General features: G+C 36.6%; 1 protein-coding gene across 1 annotated transcript in view; it reads right to left on the minus strand.

Moving 5' to 3' along the window:
• Window positions 1-17,048, minus strand: part of LOC149776673 (pyridoxine-5'-phosphate oxidase-like) — a 58,535-nt gene that overhangs the window by 19,313 nt on the left and 22,174 nt on the right. The window contains exons 4-5 of the mRNA XM_089941206.1: window positions 13,892-13,945; window positions 2,729-2,857 (exon numbers count right to left, since the gene is read on the minus strand). Coding sequence (XP_089797332.1) covers window positions 2,729-2,857; window positions 13,892-13,945 — 183 coding nt within the window. The remainder of the gene's footprint in view (window positions 1-2,728; window positions 2,858-13,891; window positions 13,946-17,048) is intronic.

Genomic DNA, 17,048 nt, shown 5'->3' on the forward strand with positions numbered 1-17,048 from the left:
CCAGTAGACTTCTACATCTTCCAGTGAATATCTGACTTTAATCCTTTAGCTTCTAAAGGCAGCACACTCTTTGTTTGCCCATGTGACAACCCTTTGATTGAGCTGCGAGTATGATACTCACTCACTTCTGAGTAACAGAGGGTGGGTATTTGAACCCAAGTGATTATGCCTACAAATCACATGTTCAGTTGCAGCATTAAACAGATTTCACACACCGTATAATCAAAAAGTGTCAGTTACAGAGCACAACCTCGGTCTCTACGTAAGCAACTGCAAATGATAGTGAAGCCTAAGAAACAGAGTCAGATGATATTTATGATGACCAAACAATGATTTACAATGACTGGATGATGGAGGATTTCAGAACTTTATCAGACAAAAAGGATGAATTCTTGGACTTTGTACCAGATATTAGATAGTGATATTAATCAGGATACTGTGAATCATAAAAATGTGGAAACAACTTTCACAGATTTTTTTGTAAGATGCATAGAATGAACACATGATGGAATATTGTGAATCAGATTATTTTTAACTATTGTTATACTGGCATGTGAGCTTTAACAGAATGCTTGGATTTACTATATATAAATTGATTTAAAACGGCAAGCATTATGGATTGAAATGGATTTAATTATGACAAACTGTAAGTTGTTAATTTATTTGTGACATATTCCACTCAAGAATATCATTATATTTTACAATGGTTTTGTCGTTATTTATCTATGTGTAACTATGACTCAATGATGACAAGTCACCGCTTCTGATAGATCTGACTTGTAAAATACACCCCGACTTATAGGAGGGTGAAACAGAAATTGGCTTTTTGTGGCCCTATCAGGGGTGGGAGGTCGACTTATAAGCAACTATACACTGTGCTGACTAGTTCTAAGTTTTGATCCAGAAACAAATCGTGAATGATGGATGGACAAACCAATGGAAAAAAAATATTTAAAAACTGATGAAATCAGAGCAACAAAAGGCAGATCTATATCACAAATCTAATATATGTATATAATTTCATATAGATATCTTCAAAGGTTTTGAGGCTTTGATCTGGAAAAACAGTGTGAATGATGGATGGTTGGACAGAGGGGTGGATGGAGTGTGTGTGTGTGTGTGTGTGTGTGATTTGGATTTTTAACCTAGCTTTAACAATTTTTCAGTCATATCGCTACAATGTTTGCAGTGTGGCAGTTTATAGTGATGTCTAGCACCGTGGCATAATGCCGCAGATATGAAGCATGATGTCCCACCCAGTCACATTATCCTGACACTAAGCCTACCAGTCCTAGCACTAACCTCTTAATGCTGAGCGCCAAGTGAGGCAGATGCTAGTACCATTTTTATAAATCTTTGTTATGACTCAACAGGGGTTCAACCCACACCTCCCAAATCACAGGTGGATAGGCCATTGGAGTGGTCCCCATTTTTAATGAAGTGTTAGTTTGCTAAGAAGAACCAGGAAGATTACTTAAAATTTAAAACACCAGGCCGACCAGTCCTAACACTAACCTCTTAATGCTATGTGCCAAGCAAGGCAGCTGTAAGTACCAATTTTATAAGTCTTTGGTTTGACTTGGACAGGGATCAAACCCATGCCCTCCCGCATCCAAGGCGGACACTCTAACCACTAGGCCACTGGAGTGGTCTGGGGCTGGATGGGACCCAATCCCATAATCTGTTTAAGTTAGCAATATTTCTTTATGATCATGATGGATGGATGGATCATTTTATGGTACCTCAGTATAAAAGTAACTAATTATTCTAGTAACTTGTTTCAAAAAAGCAGTATAAAGACTTCACCTCCCCAATTCACATCCTACTTGAAATATATAGCATAGTTAAATATGGAGACAGAAAATACAAAGTAGAAATTTCTTTTTAAAACATCTGTGCCCCACATATCATAAAGGTGCCATTAAAAATTATTTTACCTCAGTTATAGATTTCTTAAAATCTGAATTTAAAACTCTTCACTGTTACCCAAATAAAAAATATCAACAAGGAAATGTTGTGTATAGCCATACTAATGACTGTCAGCATCAGTTTTGGTTGATAATGTCTTTAACTGAAATGATAACATACACTATGAACCTACCACAAACGTAGTATTTAAACAGTGGAACTTCCTAAAGGGGACTTTATGTAACATGCTCACCCTCTCTCCCCCAAATGGCCACATGTTTTTGTACTACTAAAGCCAATATCTTAGTAACCAAACTTCTCTGTACCAGAATAGTTCATAAAAGAACCAAAAGTTTAGGCACTGAGTCTGTTTTATGATCAATGTACACTGAATACCAAGTTTGTCAAGGGGCATAACTACATCAAACTGTATTCTGTGTGTGAAGCTCAAAATGGAATTCTAACAAAGGAGCTTGTCAAATGTTGAAATTTTTTTATTTGAAAATAACAAAGATGGAAAATTCAAAAGCCACAAGTTCATGAAAAATTACTCAAAAGGAATCGAAATCCAAGGAACCCATAAATTAAAAGAAGAAATCTCACAATTTTTAAAAAATAATTTAATCAGATTTTGCATACTCATGCCAGAAAGCTACGATTATTCAGTATTTTATGACATTTTCATGGATATTTTAATACAGCAGACGACTGATGCATTGTAAACATATGGAAAAATAAAACCTTCACAAAAGCTATGATATGCAGAGTACAACCTTATTATATAGTGTACAACCTTATTATATACAGTGTAATATCTTACATCTCTTCCTGATATGACAGAACTCTGATTACTGGCCAAAGCCCCCAGTTGACTGTCTTTTGGCCTAACGCTGAAATATTCTGTGCTCTTTTCCTCTGGCAGCTTCTCCACTGTCCCGTCTATTCTAACCTGAATCAAATTAATCAGTATTTCAACCATGGAAAGCATTGAAAAAAAATATTACTCCTTGAAACATACATCATCATCACTGTAATATATACTTAGCTATGACAATGAGAAAAGTGAATGCATACATTGTCATTGTAGTATATAGTCAGCGCTGAAGATGAGGAATGTGAATGCATACATTGTCACTGTAGTATATACTTAGTTCTGAAGATCAGGAAAGTGAATTTTCATTAGATAACTACCATCAACACCAACAAAAATAGACAACTTCTAAACGGACTAATACAGTAAGCCCTGTCTGAAGTAAAACCAGTTCATAGCAGTCAAGCAAGGGAGAAAAACAATGTATCATAAATTCTTGAATAAATATATAATGCACAATATTGATGGAAGAGGTGTATAAATAAGACTGTCTCCATGCATCTATGTGGCATTTCTGGCATCATTCATGTCCATGTGTTTTATTACAGTTAAGCGTTTCATGGGCTACAAGCAAGACCAATGCATATATGCAAGAACGGGGATCCACTGGCACAATCTGGAGGACCACCATTACTCTTATCCTGGTAAAAGTTCCCTGAGCTGAGGAAAACTTTACTTCCTACTCATCTCTCAGCAAAATAAAGATGCATATTCACACTTTGAGAATAAATCTGTGTGAAATTTCTACCCTAGATAAGTAGCCAAGTTCAATGTTCCTTTACAGCAAGTGTGCATCAATTATTGATAATTTTTCATTATTGTCTTTCAGCTAAATACATGCTGCAAAGTCAATTTTTTTTAAAACAGGTACTTGCTGCAGATAAATAAGGGTCCAAATCATGAAAATATTATGTTCCTAGTAAAGACAGCAAGTCAAAAACCCTTCTAATATATGATTCCTTCTCTTTGTATAATAAATGAAGAAATTACAGTTTCACACCTTGTCTTCCATCTTACATATAAACACCCATATTTATCTTTCTGTGTGTCATGCCTGCCATACCAGAAGTCACGGGCTTGAAACTCATAGTGGCATCCCAATTTTTAAAATACTTTTTTTATAATTTTATGTTCAAACATCCTTTTTACTCATTCATCCCAATATTTTTTTCATTTTTTTAAATTCCCATCCAACATTAGACTAGTAACCTAGTTTCTTAAATGTATTCATCTTTACAGTGACACTTTTCAGTAATCCTGGCATCATTTTAATGTAAAGAAATTTTCCTTTTCAATATGCTATCACCTATCTTCATGAGATAGACCTATCATAAAATCCATTGTATTTCAAAATTTTTTATAGATTTTTTAAAATCTGTTTACAGTGTTATGCTCACTCAATACAGAAGATATGTGTGCTGTGTTCAGTAAGTCATGAAAGGGATGATCGTCTGTTGAGACTCACTAGGGACAAGTGATTGGAAACAATCTTCCTGATCTCTGACAATAATGGTTGGACACTGCTGATCAAAAGTACAGTTATAAAAACATAAAAGCTAGAGTTGCTAAAATTCTAAGAAAGAGGAACATAAATATGCTAGATAAAAAGCAAAGATCTTAAAAAAGGTTGAAAATTATAAAGGTTAAAACATTACTAAAATCTTCAAATGACATCCATTCCAAAAAAAATTATTCTCTTCCAAGATAAAAAAAGTCAATGATGCCAAAGCTGTGTAAGAGAATTTTAAAGAAAACAAAGTTAATGTCCTTAAAATATAGGACAGAATTTTTTTTATATATGCAAGCAAAACAAATGACACTGCATCCCACAGCTTATGTGTATTGACTAAAACATGCAATCATCTAACATTCTCCAGTTGCAAATGAAGCAAGAAATTTTGCAGGCGAGAAATAAATACACAGTCAAATTCATGTAATTTAAAGCAATTATAGCAATGATGAGAATGTACAAGTGATGTGAGATCATCAACTTGTCTACTCTAAAGCAACCACTGTGTTTTCTAAATATTATTGAAAGCAATACAAATAATGATAAATGTACAAGCAATCTTGTTATGTATATTTAATTTAATTGTTTATTTGTTAGTTTTAAAATATTTTTTTATTCCATCACATGTTACTGTAAATTAACTTTATGTACTGGATTTGACATTGTCCAGAGATTCAGTTCAGTTCTGTTTGACCCGATGTTAGTATTTTTTTTATAAACAACTAATAATAGAAACACTGTTATCTAGTTTCTGACCTTGATTCAGAACCAGTGACAGTTTTAGAAAACAACTTAAAAAAAAAAAATTCAATCTTTCTCAGAGCAAGAATTATTAAGTCAAGGCCATCCCAGAATTACATGATATTTATCATGTAACAAACTTCCATTTCTAGAACGTTGACCCCCATCACAGCATCAGTTTTGCATCTTAGTTAGATTTATTACTGATGTATTGATAAAGAACTGTCAGTTGTGCCTTAACACTTGAGACATCAATTTGTTTATGTTGTGTCCAGTTTGGGCTAATCATTTTATTTTCTTCAAATTATTGAATTTCAAGTGATTGTTTTCCCTGGAAATACTAGTGCTCTAAATTAATTCTTGGACAAGGACATTTATTGAAATTTATACAGAAGTCAAAAACTGGAAAAATATTTTCTGTGATTCAACAAAAGACTGTTGACACTGCAGCACTTCGAAGGTTACAACAGATGTCATCATTTTCCATTTCGGATTTCATCACAATTCAAACTCAGTTTCATTCAGGACTATTTATTACTAGGACTTCTTTTTTCTTTATTCTTGGATTATTTTTTAATTTGATTTGTAAAATTGTAAGTTCCTTTTTCTCATTTTTCACTTGATATTCTAGGGAAATAAATTATTTCTTAAATTTTACAAAGCTTGTTGTCTTCACTTTTTCCTGTTACTTTTTGTAAGAGTCTAGACACATAACAATATGACATTATCAACGTATCTACTCCAACAGCAATCACTGTGTATTATGAACTGCATATCAAACGACAGTACAGAATCTGTGAAATCTAACATAATTATTTCTCCAACATTTGTAAGATATTATTTACCCATATAAACATATTACAATGAACAACCTGCTAAAATGGGCAATTTTGTCACAGAACTTTACAGCTGGCTCCTCTACAAGATTCTCATGTACACTATTGCAGGTGCCTCAACAGCTGAAAGGGTGCACACACATCATCCCAAAAATGAACAAATTAAGGAAATTGGATCAGTGCCATCACTAGGGAAATGTTTAATTTCATCTTAAATTTCAAAGGTTTTGTGTAAGAATAGTAATCATGCATCCTTCTCCTATTTTCATGGCTTTAATGGCACTTGAAATACATTCCTAGCTTTAAGGAAACTTTTAATACATTCCTGGCTTTAGAGGCACTTTAAATACATTCCTGGCCTTAAGGGCATTTTAATACATTCCTGGGCACTTTTACTACATTCATGGCTTTAAGGGCACTTTTCATATTTTCCTGACTTTAATGGCAATTTTAGTATATTCCTGGCTTTAAGGGCACTTTTCATACATTCCTGGCTTTAATGGCATTTTGGATATATTCCTAGCTTTAAGGTCATTTTAATACATTCCTGGCTTTGAGGGCACTTTTCATACATTCCTGATTTTAAGGGCACTTTGGATATATTCATAACCTTAAGGACATTTTACTACAATCCTGGCTTTAAGGGCACTTTTCATACATTTCTGGCTTTAATGGCACTTTGGATATATTCCTGGCTTTAAGGGCACTTTTCATACATTCCTGAATACATCATGTAGAGGTACTGGGAGTCAAGTGTCTTTGCTAAGACCACACAAGGACAGCTGACCTTGGGTCAACTGGGCAGGTAGAGAACCCATGACCCATGATTATGAGTCTGGCATTCTACCCTGTATGAAAGAGTATCATTAATATCAAGTCACATGACTGAAAAAGATGGCTGTATTAGCAGGCTTTACTTCAGACAGGCACATGGTGCTAGCAAAATCTGGTTTAGCTCTGCCTTTCAAATAAGATTTTTACATTTTTAATTGGTCTTGAAGATGCTGTGACAGCCTTAAGTGTTTTAAAAGTGCAGTCTTTTTCTAGAACAAATATAATCATATAAACATGTCTATTTTTTGAAAGAATAATAATCATACAAACATCTCTGTTTTTCTAGAAGAACAATAATAATCATACCAGTTTCACATTTCTATTTTTGTTGAACAATAATAATTCAAACATGACTGTCTATTTGTCTATGGAAAAATCTGGTAACTACCTGTAAAATTCCAAATCTGGTAACTACCTATAAAATTTTAGATCTGGTAACTTCCTGTAAAATTCTGATTCTGGTAACTACTCGTAAAATTCTAAATCTGGTAACTACCTCTAAAATTCTTGATCTGGTAACTACCTCTAAAATTCTAAATTTGGTTAACTAACCGTAAAATTCAAGATCTGGTAACTACCTGTAAAATTCTAGTTCCAATAGAGGCTCAACAAGGCAAAACAAAACTAGAATTATGTGTGTATAAAACATGTATCCTCATGCTTTCTGATTTGACCTCCAATGCTCAACTTGTGCCTCTTGGGTTGGTCACTGAGGCTAAGGCCTGACCCAGGGCCAAATGTTAGTTGGATATATGCATATTTCTTATCATGTCCAGCAAGAAAGTATGTGGTTACAGGGTGGAGACCTCAACAGATTTAAAGCTATAACCCAGCTAGTGTGTACATGGCTACAGGGTGGGGACCACAGTCATATTTAAACTACACTCCAGGTTATAAGTCCTTTTGGGTTTAAAAATGAATTCCACAATTAATGTGAGGAGAATGAATAAATTTGTCTTCCAGTGTTCAGTAAGTGCATATATGGTTCCAGAGTCTCAACCAACATGTGGACAAATGGAATGTATTAAACATGCACAATCGAACAAACATGTGGGCAGTTGGACTGTATTTAAACATGCACAACTGAACAAACATGTGGGCAGTTGAACTGTACTAAACATGCACAACTGAACAAACATGTGGGCAGTTGGACTGTATTTAAACATGCACAACTGAACAAACATGTGGGCAGTTGGACTGTATTTAAACATGCACAATCGAACAAATGTGGGCAGTTGGACTGTACTAAACATGCACAATCGAACAAACGTGGGCAGTTGGACTGTACTAAACATGCACAATTGAACAAACATGTGGGCAGTTGGACTGTACTAAACATGCACAATTGAACAAACATTTGGGCAGTTTTACTGTATTTCAACATGCACAATCAAACAAACATATGGGCAGTTGGACTGTACTTAAACATGCACAATCGAACAAACATGTGGGCAGTTGGACTGTACTAAACATGCACAATCGAACAAACATTTGGGCAGTTTTACTGTATTTCAACATGCACAATCAAACAAACATATGGGCCGTTGGACTGTACTTAAACATGCACAATCGAACAAACATGTGGGCAGTTGGTCTGTACTAAACATGCACAATCAAACAAACATGTGGGCAGTTGGACTGTATTTAAACATGCACAATCAAACAAACATGTGCGCAGTTGGACTGTACTAAACATGCACAATCAAACAAACATATGGGCAGTTGGACTGTATTTAAACATGCACAATCGAACAAACATGTGGGCAGTTGGTCTGTACTAAACATGCACAATCAAACAAACATGTGGGCAGTTGGACTGTATTTAAACATGCACAATCGAACAAACATGTGGGCAGTTGGTCTGTACTAAACATGCACAATCAAACAAACATGTGGGCAGTTGGACTGTATTTCAACATGCACAATCAAACAAACATATGGGCAGTTGGACTGTACTTAAACATGCACAATCGAACAGACATGTGGGCAGTTGGACTGTATTTAAACACGCACAATCAAACAAACATGTGGGCAGTTGGACTGTATTTAAACATGCACAATCAAACAAACATGTGCGCAGTTGGACTGTACTAAACATGCACAACTGAACAAACATGTGGGCAGTTGGACTGTATTTAAACATGCACAATCGAACAAATGTGGGCAGTTGGACTGTACTAAACATGCACAATCGAACAAACGTGGGCAGTTGGACTGTACTAAACATGCACAATTGAACAAACATGTGGGCAGTTGGACTGTACTTAAACATGCACAATCGAACAAACATGTGGGCAGTTGGACTGTACTAAACATGCACAATCGAACAAACATTTGGGCAGTTTTACTGTATTTCAACATGCACAATCAAACAAACATATGGGCAGTTGGACTGTACTTAAACATGCACAATCGAACAAACATGTGGGCAGTTGGACTGTATTTAAACATGCACAATCGAACAAATATGTGGTCAGTTGGACTGTATTTAAACATGCACAATCGAACAAACATTGTGGGCAGTTGGAATGTACTAAACATGCACAATTGAACAAACATGTGGTCAGTTGGACTGTATTTAAACATGCACAATCAAACAAACATGTGGGCAGTTGGACTGTATTTAAACATGCACAATCAAACAAACATGTGGGCAGTTGGACTGTACTAAACATGCACAACTGAACAAACATGTGGGTAGTTAGACTGCATTTAGACATGCACAAACAAATAAACATGTAGGCAGTTGGAATGTACTAAACATGCACAATCGAACAAACATGTGGGCAGTTGGACTGTATTTAAACATGCACAATCAAACAAACATGTGGGCAGTTGGACTGTACTTAAACATGCACAATCAAACAAACGTGGGCTGTTGGACTGTATTTAAACATGAATAGTCGAACAAACATGTGGGCAGTTGGACTGTACTAAACATGCACAATCAAACAAACATGTGGGCAGTTGGACTGTACTAAACATGCACAATCAAACAAACATGTGGGCAGTTGGACTGTACTAAACATGCACAATCAAACAAACATGTGGGCAGTTGGACTGTACTAAACATGCACAATTGAACAAACATGTGGGCAGTTGGACTGTACTAAACATGCACAATCAAACAAACATGTGGGCAGTTGGACTGTACTAAACATGCACACTTGAACAAACATGGGCAGTTGGACTGTATTTAAACATGCACAATCGAACAAACATGTGGGCAGTTGGACTGTATTTAAACATGCATAGTCAAACAAATATGTGGGCAGTTGGACTGTACTAAACATGCACAATCAAACAAACATGTGGCAGTTGGACTGTACTAAACATGCACAATCGAACAAACATGTGGGCAGTTGGACTGTGCTAAACATGCACAATTAAACAAACATGTGGGAGTTGGACTGTATTTAAACATGCACAACCGAACAAACATGGGCAGTTGGACTGTACTAAACATGCACAATCGAACAAACATGTGGGCAGTTGGACTGTACTAAACATGCACAATTGAACAAACATGTGGGCAGTTGGACTGTACTTAAACATGCACAATCGAACAAACATGTGGGCAGTTGGACTGTACTAAACATGCACAATCGAACAAACATGTGGGCAGTTGGACTGTATTTAAACATGCACAATCAAACAAACATGTGGGCAGTTGGACTGTATTTAAACATGCACAATCAAACAAACATGTGCAATGTGCACAGTTGGACTGTACTAAACATGCACAATCAAACAAACATGTGGGCAGTTGGACTGTATTTAGACATGCACAAACAAATAAACATGTAGGCAGTTGGAATGTACTAAACATGCACAATCGAACAAACATGTGGGCAGTTGGAATGTACTAAACATGCACAATCGAACAAACATTGTGAGCAGTTGGAATGTACTAAACATGCACAACTGAACAAACATGTGGGCAGTTGGACTGTATTTAAACATGCACAATCAAACAAACATGTGGGCAGTTGGACTGTATTTAAACATGCACAATCAAACAAACGTGGGCCGTTGGACTGTATTTAAACATGCATAGTCGAAAAAACATGTGGGCAGTTGGACTGTACTAAACATGCACAATCAAACAAACATGTGGGCAGTTGGACTGTACTAGACATGCACAATCAAACAAACATGTGGGCAGTTGGACTGTACTAAACATGCACAATTGAACAAACATGTGGGCAGTTGGACTGTATTTAAACATGCACAATTGAACAAACATGTGGGCAGTTGGAATGTATTTAAACATGCACAATCGAACAAACATGTGGGCAGTTGGACTGTATTTAAACATGCATAGTCGAACAAATATGTGGGCAGTTGGACTGTACTAAACATGTGCAATCAAACAAACATGTGGGCAGTTGGACTGTACTAAACATGCACAATCGAACAAACATGTGGGCAGTTGGACTGTGCTAAACATGCACAATCAAACAAACATGTGGGCAGTTGTACTGTACTAAACATGCACAACTGAACAAACATGTGGGCAGTTGGACTGTATTTAAACATGCACAATCGAACAAACATGTGGGCAGTTGGACTGTATTTAAACATGCACAATCGAACAAACATTTGGGCAGTTGGACTGTATTTAAACATGCACAATCGAACAAACATTTGGGCAACTGGACTGTATCACAACATATCCATCCTTTGTAGAAAGTGCAGGAATGAGTTGGAACAAAGGCTAATATTTCATCAGAAAACTGAAGCCACTTAAGCGAAGAAAAAAACTAAGTTTTCAAGCAATATAACTTCATGCAAACTTAGAAATAATGCTGATTTATGTAGTGTGCACAATACTTCCTAATTATGCATTTCATTCTTAGACAATAACTTTATAATAAGTTTTGACGAAGTAGACACAGGTGAAGACACTGTAATCAAAAAGAATTGGGCATGTTGGAGCAATTGTGTAATCATCTTAGTTTGGGTTTAACAGCCTAATTTGCTCTGGTATCTGACTCATTCTCAAGTTTTTCATGTTTAAGAAAAACCTTTTTTAAATTCACCATATTTATTATTGTTAAAAATTTGTTCCTTTTGTGCTTTGATTCTTTCTACCAACTGATCCAAAATCAATTTCCAATGGACAAAATAAAAAGCACATAGCTCTTAAATTTAGTCCCATTTACAGCAATTTAAAAATACATTTTCCATCACAAGGTGGATGACTGACTTTTTATCAGCCCTAATGGCTCCACTGACAAAGTATTGATTCATTTTTAATCATGATGTCATTACAATCTCAATCAACACAGCATCCATTCATTTAAACATCATGAGGTCATTACAATTTTTGAGGCTATGTAATAACAATAAGCAGACAAGTCATCAGACATGGATATACAATTCCATGGTGATTGAGTTTCAGACCCAACATGGATGTACAATTCCAGGAGGATTGAGTTTCAGACCAACACGGCAAATTTTCCAAGGGAAGTGAGATTCTGACTCAACATGGATATTACAGTTCCAGGAGACTGGGTTTTAGATCCACACTGATGTACAATTCCATGGTGATTGAGTTTTGACCCAACATGGATTTACAAGCATAGGGAGGTTGAGTTTTGGACCCAACATGGATTTGTAATTCTAGAGAGACTGGACTGAGTATGGATTTACAATTCTAGGGAGATCGAGTTTCAGACCCAACATGGATTTACAATTCAAGGGAAATTGAGTTTCAGACCCAACATTGATGTACAATTCTAGGGAGATTTGAGTTTCAGACCAACACTGAAGTACAATTCTAGGGAGATTTGAGTTTTGGACCCAACATGGATTTACAATTCAAGGGAAATTGAGTTTCAGACCCAACATGGATTTACAATTCTAAGGAGATCAAGTTTCAGACCCAACATTGATGTACAATTCTAGGGTGATTTGAGTTTCAGACCAACACTGAAGTACAATTCTAGGGAGATTTGAGTTTTGGATCCAACATGGATTTACAAGCCTAGGGAGGTTGAGTTTTGGACCCAACACGGATTTGCAATTCTAGGGAGATTTGAGTTTCAGACCAACACTGATATACATTTCTAGGAAGATTTGAGTTTCTGCCCTAATATGGTTGTTCAATATTACTGAATAATTGTTTTGAAATGAATTGCTTTTGCTTTGAAGAAGTCAAGCAATTGTCAAGGACTACAGACCATTTAAAAGTACATTTTAAGGCTTTTTGGAACCAACCTCAGATTCAAGGTAACCACCAAACTTCAAGCATGGTTCAAAATTTGGCAAATACTGCAACATGTATACTGTGATAAATGAAGGCATATAAATACTGCAAGCAAATGCAGGTGTTGTGTGCAACATCTTGCTATCTAACAGTTATAGACTTCCAATTATGGGGGCCCAGAGTGGCTGAGTGATCTAAAGTGCTCACCGTTCAGGATCCCTATCATCTCTCTGTCTGCGTGGGTTCAAGTCCAAGTCCGTGTGTACATGGGAAAGCCTGCCAGTACCTTCTTGTGGGTTAGTGGTTCTTCCCTGGGTTTTCCAGGGTTCTTCCTCCACCAGTTATACTGGCCGCCATGTATAGCCTATCTTGTGCTGAAAAATGGCATTAAACCCTAGAATAACAACAACTTCCAATTATTAACTGAATGCCAGCTAAATTACCATCTCATTTTGCAGCTCAGCAGTTTATTTAAATGACACTGTAATATTTTGTATTATATTGTTTTTGCAATGACATGGCATTGTCAATTTAATTTTCAGCCAGCTCCTTCACAAGATAATGACATGGCTGCTAACACAGGTTTCAAAACACAAGAGTAAGCATGACACAGGCTGCTAACACATGCTTCAAAACATGTGGGTAAGCAAAACACAGGCTGCTAACACAGGTTTCAAAACACATGGGTAAGGACAACACAGGCTGAAAAAAAGCTTCAAAATACATGAGTAAGCACAACACAGGCTGTTTTTGGTTTTTCATGTACTGCTTAAGTCAAAAGCAAGGATGTATTAACAGTAGTACACCCAAATCTTGAAAGCTGGTATAAATTTGTACCTTCATTTCACAACACTGCAGGAAAGCTGAGCTGATGTGAGCTGTATTAAAAATCCATGTTTATAAATTAATGTCTCCTTTTTCATATACAAAGGAATTTACAAAAAATATATAATGTGCTAAAACCTTTGCAACTCACTTACTGATTTTTTCAATGGTTCCCAGTAAAACATCAAGCTAACCCTTGGATTGCTATCCTGAAAAAATACAGAAAATGGCATAAAACAAAATACAGCTTAGTTTTCAATAACAACCAGACTAATGACATGACAATTATAACACTGGTCAACAGTGAAATCATTACTGACTTGAAAAGGCCCTAATCTGTAGTATTTTGGTGTGCCGAACACGAATATAACCGTGAAAAATTTGTATTGGCTCTCGTTTTGAAGATATTCATATACCTCATTTTCTATGTTTCACTGTGTAAATTTCTCCAGTAGGACTGCAGCAACATCCGGAATAATGATGTAACATTGCATAATACCATCATGCTCACATCATCCACAGTTGATTGCATCATTTTCTGATGCAATGCAATACTAATGCCATGCGGCTGCTGAAGTAAGTTGACGTCAGCAGTGTACTATACATGTGTAGGCCTATTATACTAATGCCAGGCGGCTGCTGAAGCTGACGTAAGCAGTGTACTATATAAAGCCCAATCAGATAGGTTCAGCATTTAAAATATTTTAGACGTTGTGCGAGACAGTTCAAGCTACTGTTACATAAAACTTATTATTTTATCCATTTACGTACAATAAAGAACAGTAATGCCTCGAAAGTGTGTTAATACCGCGGACAATTTTTGCTATATTTGTGGGGAAGTGACATTTGCCAACCAGAAGAAAAGTATCAATTCTCAAGTGAAGAAGGCATATCATCTTTACTTCGGATGCAAGGTTGGTGACCAAGACAAGCCTTGGGCTCCGCATATATGCTGTGCTACATGTACAACACAGCTTTCACAGTGGTTGAATTGCAAAAGGTCATCAATGCCGTTTGCAGTCCCAGTGGTGTGGAGAGAGCCAAGCAACCACCTAAATGACTGTTACTTCTGCTTGGTTCCTCCTCTTTCCGGCGGAATAACGAAGCGAAAGAAGTCGAGAATAGTCTACCCAAACATTCCGTCTGCATTGAGACCAGTTCCACATGGTGAGGGACTTCCTATTCCAGAACCTCCAGCAGAATATTCTCTTGATTCATCTGACGAAGACAAAGGTGAGTCGACCTGTTCTTCTCCTGGTCCATCAGCATGCAGTGATCCAGATTTTCACTGTGGTGCATCATCAACCCCACACAGAATAACACAGGAAGAACTAAATGACCTGATTCGTGATTTGGACTTATCAAAGAACAAGGCAGAATTGCTAGGATCAAGACTCCAACAATGGAATCTTCTAGAAGAAGATGTCACAATTACTGCATATCGAAAGCGCCACCAGCAATTGGAGCCTTTCTTCAGAAAGGAAAGTAATCTGATATTCTGTTCCGATATTGAGGGCCTCATGAATGCTTTAAAAATCACTCATGACCCACAAGAATGGAGACTATTTGTGGACTCTTCGAAACTGAGTCTCAAGGCTGTGCTTTTGCACAATGGAAACATTCTTCCATCTATTCCAGTAGCGTATGCTGTCCACATGAAAGAGACATACGATAACTTAAGGCAGCTACTGAATTCCATTGAGTATAACAAGTACAGCTGGCACCTCTGTGGTGATTTGAAGGTAGTTGCCCTTTTAATGGGACTGCAGCAAGGATATACAAAATACATGTGTTTCTTATGCGAGTGGGATAGCCGAGCAAGGGAAATGCACTACATGAGGAAGGAATGGACTCACAGGCAGAATGTAGCCATTGGAGAGAAGAATATCCAACACCCAGCTCTGGTTGAGGCTCAGAAAATCTTGCTACCACCCCTTCACATCAAACTAGGTTTGATGAAGAACTTCGTGAAAGCCATTGACCGGACTTTGCCAGCATTCCGATACCTGCATGAAAAATTCCCTCGACTCAGCGAAGCAAAGATTAAAGAGGGAGTTTTTGTGGGTCCTCAGATTCGAGAGCTTTTCAAAGATGACCGGTTCAACAACTTGCTGGAAGGTGACGCGAAACAAGCATGGAATGCTTTTCGCCTAGTTTCTACAAACCTCCTCGGAAATGTTAGGGCAGAAAACTATAAGGAACTAGTAGAAGACATGTTGATGAAGTATAAGAAACTTGGCTGCAATATGTCTCTAAAGATTCACTTCCTTCATTCCCATTTGGATTTCTTTCCTAGCAACTGTGGTATTGTTAGTGATGAACACGGCGAACGTTTTCATCAAGATATCGCAACAATGGAACAAAGATACCAGGGAAAATGGTCCACTACAATGCTGGCTGACTACTGCTGGACACTCCTCAGAGATGCTCCCGAACAGCTGTACAAGAGACAGGCGAAGAAATCTAAGATGTAGTCAATGACTTGATTTTTTATAGGTAGGCTATTACAGTTGACCTTTTACTATTGGAATGCATTTCGTTATGTAAACATTAATTTCTTGCAGATTACAAAAAAACTAGAGCCAATTTTGCAATTTGACTGTCATATTCGTGTTCAGCACATAAAAATTGATAAGAATTGACTAATTTTATTTCAGTAACATGACTTTTGTAAAAATTTGTTGTCTAGTGTAACCAGCCTAATACAGAAAATGATAATTAAAGTGAAACTAAGTTTTATTACAAGCATCAAATTTCAAGGTTTTGCCAGACACATTTTCATCCATACAGGTGGCACTCTATAGTTTTATATTTGCATAGGGTTAGCATTTTAAAGAAAAAGAATTTCCCCAGGTTTCCTCACTGGTTTTACTGGCTATTTAAAAAAGACCCTGTATATCTTACGTATTGTTCAAAGAACCTATAATTCCTTTTATGTTGGTGTATAAGTGATGGGTGTAATATGGGTTATTCCAGATGTGCATCTTTCAAAACTGCTAGCTCCACTTGGTCATATTTACTTCCTGAACTTCAGAGGTAAATTGTATTTTTAAAAAAGAGCAATAACTTTTTTTACATTTTATGTATGTAATAATTCATCCATTGCACTTTCAGAAGCTGGATTTGTCTAGTTGGGCAAAATTCATTTTCCCTAATTTAATAGGTGCTATGGATAGTGTACTTAGACTTTTTTAGCAAAAGGGAGCAGTTATTTTAGTTAGCAGGGTGCTTAGATTATTTACAATTTCCAAAAGTACAATATCCAAAGAAATGTCAGCCACATTACATCAAAGCAGCATAGAGGTATGCCAA

This window comes from Sinohyriopsis cumingii, chromosome 18 (genome assembly GCF_028554795.1).
Source record: "Sinohyriopsis cumingii isolate HCF-2022 chromosome 18, ASM2855479v2, whole genome shotgun sequence".
Lineage (NCBI taxonomy): Eukaryota > Metazoa > Mollusca > Bivalvia > Unionida > Unionidae > Sinohyriopsis > Sinohyriopsis cumingii.